Genomic DNA, 13,725 nt, shown 5'->3' with positions numbered 1-13,725 from the left:
CATAGGGTAGCTATGAGTTGGAACCAACTCAGCAGCACCTAACAATAACAACAGAGTGCAGAAGAATAACTTGGCCTTCCTTCTTCCCCCACCCCCCTTCCTCCTTCCTCAAATATCTCCTGAGCTTTGTGCCTGGAGAGGGGAGACCAGGTGTGCTGAGGGCTGGGACAGTGAGAAATAACTGTACTTCTTCCTTATTTTCTTCAGCCAATTCAGCCAGCACCCACATCTTCAGAAACCTAGAGCCTGCCTGGAAGAAACAGGGCAAGGACTTGGTGGTGGGGTCCCTTCCTTTGGTCTACTTCAGGACTCACTGCTGCCCCCTGGGGGAAGGGAATGGCTTCATGGGAGCGGGAAGAAAAAGTCCCACAGCCAGGGACAACCTGTACATTGATTTCACCTGGATCTTTTTTTTTCCCCCTTCAACAGCCCTATTACCATATTTAAATGCAAGTATGTCTCTTTTCATTGGCATTTTAAGTAGCTTAGCCTGACCTTTTTAGAGTAGCTCGTTACCTTTTGAACTTCTTTCCCCTAATAGTTGGTGTAGCTAGGACAATAGTCTTAGAGTTTAGTGGGCTTCTGGTTTGCTCTGTTCGGGGCTTGGGGCTCTCTCTCTCTGCGTCTGTCTTGCTGTCTCTGTCTCTCTCTCCTTTCTTTCCTCCTCTGCACCTTGCCTTCAATGCTTCATGTTCTCCTCCCGCTTGTCTGTAGAAATTCCTCATTTGAAAGGCTCAATGGCTGAAGTTGGGCAGCTGTGTTGGGGGCTGTTTCTTGAGTTTACAGCTGGCTCTGGCACATCATTTAAAACTACAGTCATTGGGAATAGGTCTTGGGGTCAGGCCTCCAAGTGTCTGCCTCGAGAGCAGAGGGTGCTTGTCTCTGTGTGCAGGGGTGTCTGTGTGTGCACATGCTAGTGGCCAAGAAAAGGGGGGAAGGGACAACGCACCTCTTCCTCCATCTGGACGCTCTGCAGCCTCACTGGGCTTCCTTGTTCTCCTGACTATCCCATTGCCGGGACAGCTTTGCTGCCTGGTGCTTTCTTAGACAGCACAACCTTGATCAAGAAGGACTCCAGACCCTCCAGAGCTGCCTTCATCTGGGCTGTGGGACTCAGGCAGAAGAGCCAGGTCTAAATCCCCATAATTGTGCCTCAGGGGAGAGAGAACAAAGCCACAGGGCTCACCCCACATAAACCCCGCCCCCAGCCCCCTACCCCCTCCCAGTTGCTGGCTTTGTGTGTACACATTGACCCAGGACCCCCAGAATGCTTCACTCTTAGGCTTGGGGCTCTTGACATGATGTTTTGACAAAGCCTGGAGTTCAGACGGCCAAGAAACCTCCAGGGCCTTTGGAGAACAGCTGGAGTTGAGCCATCTCTTGGCCAGGGTACCCGTCTTTGTCAGGAAGCCATTTCACATGCTTTCTGCCTGTGGCTCAGGTCTGATCACTCAGACGGGACTCCTGCAGGGCGCAGCAGACTGGCCCAGCCTTGGACATCCCCTGGGGAATCCTCACGTGTCAGCACAGGGTCAGCAAGGAGCTGGGCCGCAGTTCTTGAGAGAAGGCTCCTCCTGGCAGTCTTGAATTGTTTTTGTGTGCCTTCTAGACCTAGTTTCAAGAGTGACCAGGGTGTTGGAATCCAGCACACCTAAGGATGCTGTGCCTTCCAGAAGCCTGAGAGCCACTGATGTGTGTCCCTCCTTAAAGCTGACTTGTGATACTCCCTTCCTGCTCTTGTCTTCTGTGTGGAGGGGCAGGGGGTGGCCTGGGGGACAGGTCTGGCCTGGTCCTTCAGAGGATGGCACCTTGACCCTGGCTCCTCTCTCTCCCCCCAGGCTTCCCAGCAGCGGCTTACGGACCAGTGGCGGCGGCAGCAGTGGCAGCGGCGAGAGGATCAGGTAGGAAGGTGTACGGGCCAGGCGGCTCCCAGGCATGCCCCAGTGTGCAGGGGAAGGTAAAGGCCCTGTCGGATCTGTGTGGCTGCATCTGTCCAGCACTACTCTTACCACAGCCCGGGGCACCTAGGGCAGCGCCTAGCGGGTCAGCACAGGGCTGCAAACCAAAGGCAGACGGATGATTGTTCTCTCATTTAAAAAAGAAAACGGAATTTCCTTTTGACTCGGGATCTCCCCTTCACCGGATATCCAGCTTCTGGGCACCTGGGGTCCTTTCTCTCCTTGGCTTGTCCTTGTTCATAGGGCCCCCTTCCTTGGGCCTCTGACCCAGCCAGGTTGGTTCGAGGTGGCGAGAGGGAAGCCCAAAGCCCATCCCACAGGCCCTGGGCCCCGGAGCAGCCAGCCCCCTCAGGCCCTCTCCTGTACCTGGCAGGTGGCTGAGTTGACCTGGCCAAACCTTTGACCTCAGTGAATGAGCTGAGCTGCTGTCCCCCAAGCCCCAGTTGCACCCCAGAACTCTCTGAGCAGAGACCACCAAGCTCCTGGCCTCCAGCTGCCAAGGGAATTGGGGCTTTCTCTCCCAGGCAGATGCCCAGTCCTTCAGTCTCCACATCTGAACTTGTAGGAGGTGTGGAAACTCTTGAGGGCACTGTGGGGTCTGGCTGAGCTGGGGCATGTCTAGGACGCAGGCACAAGGGGGGGCCTTTAGTCTCTCTCCCCCCAAATGCCCTCTGCCTTCCCAGGCAAGCAGGGCCTCTGCCTGGCCTCTGCTCCTCCCGAAACATCGGTGATGGTTTGCAGCTCTCCCTACGCCCCGTGGACAGGGCACTGGAGCACCCAGGGAGGAGCTTAGTGTAATGAGCTGGGGTGGGGGGACCCGCTGGTGAGGGTACCAGGAAACGGGGCATAAAAAGCCCAGAGGGCAAATGCCGAAAACCCTAACCCATGGTGATGAGAGACTGGCACAGCGAGGCCCATTAGAAAACGTCAGTAAAAATCCGTTCCATGCAAACTGGCACTGCCTTGGAGCTACAAAGGATCCACCTCCCCGAATCGGCTATTGGGGTTTTATTTGAAGGGGGTGTCAGGGAATTATCAGGGGACTGCTGAGGGGCAGCTTGCCAGAGAGCTTGAGGGGACAGCCTGGCAGGAGGGTCCAGCTAGCTGGGTGCCGTTTCTCGGCTTCCCTCCGGCCTCCAAGCCCCCCCACCGCCCTCTGGCCAGTGCCGCTTGGTCCCTGCAGGCCCGGGGGGTGGGGGCGGGGGCACTGCTGCCTCATGGGTCCCGGTCCCGTTTAGTTTTTTAACTTGAGTGCTTTTTCGGAATCATTATCAATGAGCCTTGGTCCTGTGCCTGGTGGGGGGAAGGCTACAGAGAAAAATCTTGAGACTTGTTGAGTGTCGTTGGTTGTTTTCTCCGTCCAGTTTCTTTCTCTTTATAACTTGGATTATGAAACTAAACTTTAACCCGAAATTAACCCTGCCTCTCTCCCCTCCCCCGGTTCTCCTGGACGTCATGGCAAGTTTAAAGGGCAGCATGGGGTTCTTGGCGAGTCTGAGAGCAGTCTCCCCACCTTCGGTGCCCCCTCCTGCCACCCCCACCCCCTCGCAGACCCCAGAGACAGGCGGGAGTCCCCTCCTTTCTAACTCCTAACCACCAAAGGTCAGACCCATTTCCAACCACACATTTTTTTTTTTTTCAGAATCAGTGGTGCTTTATTTGCAGCCATTTCCATCCGGAGCGAAGCCTCCCTCAGGCCATTGTAGGTCAGCCATGCTCATCCCTGCACTGTTAGTGAATTGTATTCAGGAGTATGCCCCAGACCACCTGCCCACACCAGCCGGGGTTAGCGCAAGGGGCGAATTCTCATCTCCGAGGCGCCCACCTCCAGGGTGCAGGCTCGGGAAGGAAGCAGTCCTGCAGCTACAGGGCACCCCACCTCCCCCCAGTGCTGCCTGGGGGTCAGAGGCTCTGGGTCGGTCTCAAGGCAGTGACAAGACTGTGACCCCCACAGTCACAACACCCCGGGGCTGGAAGACACCTGCCTCGCAGACCGGGTACCCAGGCCCCCACAGCTCCCCACCTTTGGACCTTGACAGGGTTATATGGTTGGGGAAGGAAGACCTCTGCCTTTCTTTCTTTTAACCCATTTTGGCCTACAGGGTCTGTCCCCTGCCTCTAGAAAATGATGGGGACTCTTGAGCCTGGGATGCTGGCCAATTCTTTACCCGTCACAGTGGCCCCTCTGTGGCAAGAGTTGTTTGGCGTGTATGTGAGAGGGGCCAGCCAGACGCATTTGGATTTGTGCCTCAGCCCAGCTGCCCTTGCAGCCCATGAAGGGTCACTGAGGGCCGGCTGCCCAGTTCCACCGTTACCAACTCCTGCCACTCTGCCCCACCCACCCCAGTTCCTCTCCAGAGGATAAAGGTGCTCCCCAGAGGCCTCACTGGAGGCCAATAGGAGCTCAGTTGCCTTCCTACAGAGGGAGACACACGGTGCAAGGAGTCAGCCGAGTACCTACGTTGGGCTTGTACCGTGATAAACCCAGTAGGTGATTCCAAAAAATAAGAGACGCAGGGTGGCCTCTACCCCCCGGGGGCTCTCAGGTTTGGTTTAGGGGTTCAGCAGCCTATGGAAGGCCCTTTTTTCGTCTTTTATTTTTGTCTAGCTCCACCTGTTTTATTTTGCTTCCATTATGACTTACTGGGAGTGCTTCCTGAGGTAGGAAGCGCCTGCTGAGGGCAGGGGTGGGAAGCAGCTTCGGTTCTGCTCAGGTTGGCAACGTGTATGTTTCAGGGCTCTGGTGTCAGGGTAGGGGGTCTAGGGGGGCCTTGAGCTCAGCACCCACCTCGGCCAACTCTTCCAGGCCAGCCTGCCCACCCTTTCCTAATCCAGCCATGACCCGAGGTGAGCAGGGCTCAGGTGACCCCACCAGGGGAGGTCCCTGCCGACTCCTAGATAACTTCACTATCAGTGGTCACTTTTCATTTACCTTCACCTGGTAGTTTGAAATGCCATCTTTTCTTGTGCTCTGTCTAGAAGTTTGTTTATTTTGATCGTGTTCATTCAGCTCCAATAGCCCCATCACGTCTCACCCAAACCTAACTCCAGTTTGGCAGATGCCCCCACCACCACCACCCCCGAGGTGAGGGAAGTGGTTTGAATTTGCAGGCTATTTGATTTCCGGGTGACATTCTAGGTGGGTTGGTGTAGCAATCTTAGAGCTTTGGAGCCCCCTGCCGCTCCCCAGCCCCATCTCCGGCCCCAGCCAGGACCCCTTACTGTACTTTATACTTGCCAGCTTTATTCCTGTCTAGTAACGTGAGCTCCCTGATGGTGGCGGTGAGTGTGAGCAGTTATGTTTCTGTTGTCTTTTCTCTTGCTTGGTTGGGGCTGCGGTGAGAGTGTCTCTGAGGCATACTTTCCCGCCTCTCTTACACTAGGATCTGCACACCTCCTCTCAAACACTCTTCCGAGCACGCTCAGCGGGAAGGTTTGTCCACACCTATTAATCCTCTCTCAGTGTCCAGCTTCCTGTTAGTACCAGCTGGTTTGCATGTTTTTGCTTGTTCAGATGAAACAGTTCAAGAAACAAACTCATATCCAACTCTCGAGAAATGTCTTTTTTTGTACACTTTCGTTTTCGATTATTTTTTTTTTTTATTATTAGTTACAACTCCAAAACACCTGTTGTCCAGTAAAACATTTCACACCTCCCCTGCCTGTTCTTAGATTGTATGTATCTGTGGGACTGAACTAAATGCATGCACTGTAGTAGATGTACCGGTAGCTGTAGCTGTAGTTGTAGAACATGCATTGTTGAGTTGATATTACAGGGGCTCCGACGGCTCGGCATGGCTGTCTGGAGGATAGCGTGGGGGGGCCAGGAAGAGAAGGGACTCCATGTTTTCAATGTTGCCAAGGGGCTTGGATCCATGTTCTCGCCATCAGTCACCACCACCTCCTCTCACACTCCCTGCTCCCCCAGGCCAGAACTGGGTCACCACCCTCAGCTCTAGCTTCACCAGCTGAGATCTCTGTTGACAGTGCCCAACGTGAAAGAGAACAGAACCAGGGTTGGAAGGAGGCTTAGAGTTCTTCCTTGTTCTTGTCTTCCTCATATTATTCCTGAACAGAGCGGATCTTTCCTTATTTCTTAAGACCTAGCAGCATGGCTCCTCCAAGCCCCTCTCCTCCTTAAGTCCTTTGTCAGCTCACAGGTCCACGTGGAAGCCCTGTCTTTACAGTCCATTCCTTGGGGTGGAGGAGAGGTGTGAGACATGGTGGAGAAAGGGACCAAGATCCTAAGGTCCTCAGTCTGTAGACAGGGAATGCCTTTGACCCTACTGAATGCTGGCGTTTGTTCCTATGGCTGGTGAAGGAAAAGGAGAAGCTTTTAGAAGAGCTCCCCAAGGGCATGGGGTGAGCAGGGTGAGCATGGTGAAATTCCTGGTCTGGAGATCACTGGCACTGCTTCCTGGGGAGAGGAGAGGAAATGTGTCTACAGTATCCAAAGAGGAGGCCACAGCTTTCCTTCATCTCCCCAGGAAGGCAGGCTTCTGAGGGCAGGAGAGGAGTGGTCCCTCAGCCTCTGCCCTCAGCTCAGAGGCATGTGTGGTCAGTCATTCGTCTTTGGACAGACTACCTTCCCTACATTCACGGCAATAAGCCATGAGGGAGTGCCGGAGGCTGCTTAGAGCATTTGAAGATATCTCTCATCTTTAAGGTTGATGTCAGGTGGGATGGTATTGCCTCCTTAGCCTGCTCTTTAAGTAGTCAGGTGGTTGGTGGCTCTCTGACCCAACGTGAGCTGCTGGAGGAGACGAGTGATCTGAACCTTCAGGGTATAGGTTACCTACTATGGGAAACAGAGCCCAGGAAAAGGTCACAGAGTCCATAAAGGCCCCAAATGAGTGCGGAGCAAAATGGTACCTCAACAGAGAGAAGCTTTACTGCTGGACCACAGCACCGTGGGGGTACACCAGGACTGAATCTTAGCCAAGTTCAGTCGGTCCGAACAGAATGAGGGCACTGGGGCCCAGAAGAGACATCTGGAGGAGCCCTCCCTCCGGTTTGGGGTGGAGGAGTGGCCAAGGGAAGTGCCTGGAACTGTCAGACTGCTGAATCTGCACATTGACCCTAGGCTGGGGTGGAAGAGGTGGACAGAAGGCAGAGAGCGGAGGAAATCCCCTCCCACTAGCCTATATCCTGGGTCTGGTTCCGCTAGGAAAATGAATTCCTAAGAATGCCAGTTGCCATAGGTGCAGTGAGCAAAAGTAAAATTCAGATCGAGGGAGAAGATATGTCATTTCACTTGAGCCAGAAGAGAAACTATTTGAGGAGGAGAACAGACCTCAGGCAGCAGCACGCCCTGCCCACTGTGCTTCAAGGTATTTTCCGTGGCCACATTGCCAGCCTCCAGCTCAGCTGTGTTAGGGGCTGTGTTAGGAGGGTAAAAGGTGGTGTCCAGCTGCTGGAGGGGACCTGGAGCTATTTGGGTCAGTTGTGGCATAAGCTTTAGGGTTCCCACGTGGTCTTTTCAACAAGCATTTATGGAGGATTTGCTTTGTACCAGGCACCAAAGAATATAAGGGCAGATCACACTTCTGGCCTTCAATGGCCTGAGAATCTGTGTTCACCCCTGAAAGCCCGTTTACCACAATGCATTGCTTTCTGGCCTGAAAATGACCACTGTCAGCTTCATTCAAAAAGGGAAGATGGATCAATGTGCTGGCCTTTGTTTCTGAAGGTAGCTTTCCTGGGCCTCCGTCAGCAGGATCCGTTGTCCAGGGAGGGGGAAGGCTACAGCTGTGCCTACTCCCTACTACCTCCCAGCCTCCCGTGGGCCAGCAGCAAGCATCCCGTGGGGCTGTGACCCCAAGCCTGGGTCATCTGTGGGCAGGGTCATGGGGATACCCTCCAGGAGGATTACGGCACATCTGTAGTCACGGACTAAAGTGAGCACAGTGAGCAAATCTGGGACCCGTTAAAAGCAGCTGCTGCAACCAGCCAGACTTACTGGAAGGATCTTCCATGAGCACACATCTCTCAGTCCACTGCCTTGTGTTCTGGGCATGGACACCCTGTTTTCCAGTTTGTCGTTAAATTTTTCATTTCTGGGAGAGCCAGGACTTCCACCACAAAGAGCCTCACATGGGTTTCAGTCACCCGAGTGAGTTTATAATAATGCGTGGAGTTGCCTGCCGTTGACCTCAGCTTCATTCATTTTCCAAGGGCTTTCGGACCAGCCCTGTTGAGGATAAAATACATCAGCTCGAATCAATTCTGTAATAGAAGTACTGTGTACTTGATAAATCAACTCTAGTGCAATTAGTGACTAGCCTTGAAGCCGAGATTTAAGTATAAGTTAATCCTAAAGTGAGTGGAGTGGGGAGGTGTTAATGGTCTTTTAAGTCAGTGGAATTCTCTGCAGTGGGTGACATATCCTGGCCTGCCCCTGACTGCTTGGCCTTCCTCTGGTACTGGCTCAGGAGCCCAGGCCCAGCCATGTGCAGTAGGAGTGGGAAGTGTGGGGGTGCCCTGGGTCGTCCTGGAAGAGCAGGTAGACCACAAAAGACAACTGGGTAGAGAGACCTCCCCCTTGTATGCTGGACTGGGTGGGGACACTGTGGGGCCCAGGAAGCCCCCTAACACTTGTGAACCCATGTATGGTTGAAAATCATCAAAGGAGCATGTACCAGGGCATCATGGCTCATTATACTTCTGCAGCGCTTTGAAATTTCAAACACTGTCATGTAGATTATTGGCTACCCCATGAGGCAGGCAAGTAGGAAGGCAGAAGTTTTAGGCCTGGTTTGACATGTTTGATTTTTGTTTTATTTTTAAATGAGCTGGGCCGCAGAATGGTTACATGACTTTCCTGCGGTCACACAGCTGGTTACCTGGGGAGCAGGGCTTTGGTCAAGGGCAAAGAGCCCTGGACTTGAACCCAGGTTTGGCCTCCTCACATACCCCGTGGGGGAGCCCAGTTTGCTCGTGAAGGAATCCTCTGCTGCCCGGACACACGGCGCAAGCAGGAAGGAAGGATGTGTTGGGAGAGCCCAAGCAGCCCCAGGTTCTAGCTCTGTGTTGGCCGGGGACTCAGGCTCTGGTGGAGACCTCACATGCATTCAGATGCAGAGTTCAGAGCTGGGCTCGGGACACATCTGCCACCGAGTTTAATTCAGCAGATTTATTAAGTATAACAAGGTAATTATTATTATTTGTGTCAGGCAGCGTCCTAGGCCTTTGAATCAGGATGGTTTTGGCTATATCAAAAACCCAGCTCAGCACGGCTTAATATTACAGGCTCACATACTAGAGGCTCCACAGAAGAGCATGCTTCATGTATGGTCTGTTCAGAGCTCTTTTTCTGTGAGTCTCTTAGCTCTGCCCTCTTCATTTCAATATTTTCTTTATGTTGGTTTTCTTCATGGAGGCAAAAATGGCTGCAACAGCTTCCAGCCCGATAACTCCCTGTCTGGATGAAGAGGGGGTCATGGGATCCAGAATTCTAGCAAAAGTCCAGAGCTTTGTGCTGCTTGGCTAAGGCCTGGTTACAAGAACCAGTCACTGAGGGTGGGAGACTATCCCCCCTCTAAGTGGAATGGATTTTACACAGTGGGGTAAAGATAGATTCTCAAAGAAGAACCTGGGTGCTGATTAAGAGGGGAGGGGGGAATGATGCTAGGTGGTCAACTAGTGAATGTCCGTGTCCACTGCAGCCCTGGAAGGTCATAGATGAATACCAGGTACAATCTGTGCCCTTGACCTCCCAGCCTTGTGTGGAACCTAATGAGTAACGGCAGTATGATGTGACAAGCACAGTAGCAGAAGCCTGTTCGATGCACAGAAGTAGCACGGAGGAGGGACGGAAGTCAGGGAAGGTTTCACAGAGAAGTGAATATCTCAACTTTTAAAGGACAAGTAGCTTCCCAAGGGGTCGTGGGAACAACATGTGCAAAGCCACCGAAGCACAGAACAGTAGAGTAAATTTGAAGTCCTGCCAACAGTTCATTCGGGCTGGAGAATAAAATGTGATGGGAGAGCAGCAGCAGAGGAAGCTGGAGAACTGGGCAGAGCTGAGCACGGGGCCTTGGGTGCCATGCTAAAGATGGTGGATTCACATGGGCACCAGGAGCCTTTGAAACCAGGAAGTGACATCAGATTTGTAAGTAAGACAAGCCTTGACAGTAGTGTCAAGAGTGAGTTAGAGAGGAGGGGCTAGAGGCAGAGGGACAAGGTACAAATAACTCATGTACATTGCACATGCTCAATAAATGTAAATACGTAGCTGCCCAGTGGGAGATGCTATGAGCCTCTCGCTCTTACTCCCTCCATCCCCCACCCCCCGGAAAAACACAGTCGCATCAAGTCAACTCTTAACTCATGGTGACTCCATGTGTGTCAGAGTAGAACTGTGCTCCATAGAGTTTTTGGTGGCTGATTTTTTGGAAGTAGATCACCAGGCCTTTCTTCCAAGGCACCTCTGGGTGGACTCAAACCACCAACCTTTCAGTTAACAACCAAGCACATTAACCGTTTGCACCACCCAGGGACTCCTCACTTTTACCCATTAGCTCACTAACTCTGGGTTCAGCATCACGCTGAGGGCTGGGGTGGGATGCCAAAGAACTGCATGGCATGGTCCTCTTCCACAGGCTTCCAGTCTTATTGGGAGAATGTAGTACGCAACATTAATCTACATAAGTAAGAGCTAGTCTTTGATAAGGACTAGATTCCTTCAGGGTCAGAGAGCACTCAGCAAGCAGAGAAGCTCAGTGGAGGAGACAAGACATCAGTTGGGCCTTGAAGGATTTAGAGTAGGAGGTGGGAAGATATTTCAGGGGAGAGAACTTGGATAAAAGCTCAGCAACGGAACGAGCAGGCCAATGGTGGAGGTATAGGGTTGAAGAGGTAGAGATAGGCTAGATTCTGGGAGACCTTGAAAGCCACGTCCATATAGTCATATTGGTGGAAGGTTCACAGTCTTTACGGCAGTGGAGCTCAGTAAGGACAGAAACATCTAGACAAGATCATCCTGCCAGTGGCCCCCCAGAGTACGGCCTGACCCCTGTTTTGGTCTGGGGCTGAGTTTGTGATCTGGAGCAAGGGGAGGGGAGCATGAAGGCAGACACAGGAGGGCTTTCCATCACCAGACTCCACCTTCTCTCCTTCAGTTTTACCCCTTAATTTCCTGTGACTCCCCTTTGCTTCTGCGAGCAAGTTGCTATTCATTCTCAGCTTGGGGCCGTTGGTGGCCATTGTCGCCATCCTTTCCACTAGTCCCTTTCCCTCTGTCCTTGTCTTTGCTCCCTCTGTTAAAATCTGGCTCCAGCCTGCCAGGAAGCCACACCTGATTAACCCTACCTGGGGCATCCCCACCTTGGCTCCCGTGTCCAGCACCATCTTGTGTCTTCAGTCCCCTTCCTGACTGGTCCGTTCTCCTGAATGAAAGGTGGGGTTGTGAGTCATTGCGAGACATTTTGCATGTATCTCAGGGAGGCACCTGCCTTCCACAAAAATGTACTGTCAGTCTTCCAGGAGGCAAAGTCAACCTAGTCCTCATTCTTTGTATATATGAGTAATTTCTACACAATTACAAAAACTAGAAAATAAAGGGGCCCTTTGTTCCTGGTTGGAAACCCTGGTGGTGTAGTGGTTAAGAGCTACGGCTGCTAACCAAAAGGTCAGCAGTTCGAATTCACCAGATGCTCCTTGGAAACCCTATGGGGCAGTTCTGTCTTGTCCTGTAGGGTCGCTATGAGTCAAAATCGACTGGACAGCCATGGATTTGGTTTGGTTGTTTGTGGATACTTATTAATTAAAAGGTCTCCCCTTTCCAGCATGGGACTCTGCGAACAGGAGGCAGGCAAATAATGCTTTTGGACAGCTGACTGGCTGTTGGAAATCAATCTGCCAGAGGATGAGAGGGCCACCATGAAAGCTACTCCATGGCATGGATAGGAGGGTTCCAGCCACATCTCCAAATTCAGATCTACCTGGGAGGTCCCTTAAGGAAAGGATATCTTGCAAGAGGTTGACAGAATGCTAGAGACACTTCCCAGCCAACTTTAATAAAGTAGTGATAATAGTAATACATTAATAATAATAATTAAAAAAAAAAAAAAACCTCATTGCCGTTGAGTCAATTCTGACTCATAGTGACCCTATAGAACAGAGTGGAACTGCCCCCATAGGGTTTCCAAGAAGCGCCTGGTGGATTCAACTTTTTGGTTAGCAATTGTAGAGTTTAACCACTATGCAACCAGGGTTTCCACCCGGGGACTTCATTAATAATAATAGCTAACATTTATTGCTTAATATGAGCCAAGTACTGGTCTAAGCCCACATCCTTTATCCCACTTAACTCTCACAGCAACCTTATGAAATGGGCATTATCATTCCCATTTTAAAGATTTAAAAACTGGGGCTCAGAAGAGGATATGTAGGTTGCCTGAAGTCTTTCTCATCAGAATCTGCACTATCAGTAGTGGATGCTTCATCATACTAGCCTAGTGATGCCTGAGCAAGGCTCTTCATCTTTAAAACATTACACTCCACAAAAAACCACAGCTGCTATTAGCTCAATTCCCCACATCCTTGAGGGAGGAGATAACCCAAAATCATTTACTACAAGCCTCAGGAGGCATTATATGTATTTTTGCACCTGCTTCTGCTGTTGCAGACTTCACGTCATGGTCCTGTCTGGCTTTGGCTGACATTTCTGGTGTGTCTTCTGGTCTCTGAATCCATTCGGACCAATGTCAGACAAAGGAGGCCCAGAGGAGGGGCCGTTAGGTAAGAGAGGGAGCCAGCCTGAAGGTAGTTATTTGAAGGGAACCTTTAGCTAAAACAAAACTGAAGGAAGTTAGCCACAGCCCAAAAGAAACTAGGCGGGTGGAGCAAGGGAGAGTTTCTATGGGAAAGACAGACGAACTCCATTGGAGTGAGTCAACAGCGCTTTCTATGGGGCTGTGAGGATTGAATCTGGAAGGTCGCTGGGAAGCACAACCCCGCCCTAGGGCTGAAAGGAGATTGGCCGCCCAGTTGCTGGGGCTTTGCTTTGAGCCAATGGCTGGGTTAGGGGCGGGGCCACAACCGGGGAGCGGCGAGTTCTCAGCCAATCATCTGGCAGGGAGGATGGCCTCTCGGTACCATGGCAACTGCGAGCAGGGCTCATTTGTTTTGTAGATGAGTAATTACTACGCAATTAGAGAAAGCTAAAAATAAACCGGCCCTTTGTTCCTGGTTACTTATTAATATTAATAAAATGGTTTGTCCAGGTCTGTGGTAAACAATGCAAACCTGTGTGCCTGTGGTAGAGGCCGCAGGGAGAGAAAAAGGCTGCCCACGCCGCTTTCCCCAGTCTTTTCTGGAAGTTATTTCTGACTGAACCTGGAGAGGCTTGGGTTTCCGGGCCTGAGGGGGAAGAGGGTCTCGGCATTGCAAACACTCACAGGACCCAGGATGCCCTGGACTCAGGGGTCATTTAGGCACTGACCCAGGCAAAAGACTCTAGGCATTTTCAACAAAACCAGACTACAGCAACAAAACTAGAAAATACGACTGTGTTGGTGGAGACTGCTAGACTACTTTTGCTGTGTATCCTTGGCCAAGTTGTTTGACTTTTCTGGTCTTGATTGTTCAGCTCCAGGTGCACAAAATAGTCTGTATACCTTCAACTGAGATGATAGTGGTTGTTAGTTGCCATCAAGCCAGCTCCAGCTCATGGCAGTCTTATGTGTAACTGACAGAATGAAATGTTGCCTGGGCCTGAGCCATCTTCAACTGAGGTAGACCCAATTTCAATGCCGCCGCCTCCCCC

General features: G+C 51.7%; 1 protein-coding gene across 2 annotated transcripts in view; it reads left to right on the top strand.

Annotated features, from left to right (window-relative positions):
- Positions 1-13,725, top strand: part of MSI2 (musashi RNA binding protein 2) — a 496,891-nt gene that overhangs the window by 425,197 nt on the left and 57,969 nt on the right. For both annotated transcript variants that reach the window (XM_023732734.1, XM_004377894.3), the window contains exon 11: positions 1,839-1,901. In XM_023732734.1, coding sequence (XP_023588502.1) covers positions 1,839-1,901 — 63 coding nt within the window. The remainder of the gene's footprint in view (positions 1-1,838; positions 1,902-13,725) is intronic.

The sequence above is a fragment of the Trichechus manatus genome, unplaced genomic scaffold (assembly GCF_000243295.1).
Source record: "Trichechus manatus latirostris isolate Lorelei unplaced genomic scaffold, TriManLat1.0 scaffold00054, whole genome shotgun sequence".
Taxonomy (NCBI): Eukaryota; Metazoa; Chordata; class Mammalia; order Sirenia; family Trichechidae; genus Trichechus; species Trichechus manatus.
Note: the sequence above shows the minus strand (reverse complement) of the source record. Positions and strands in the feature narration are given on the sequence as shown.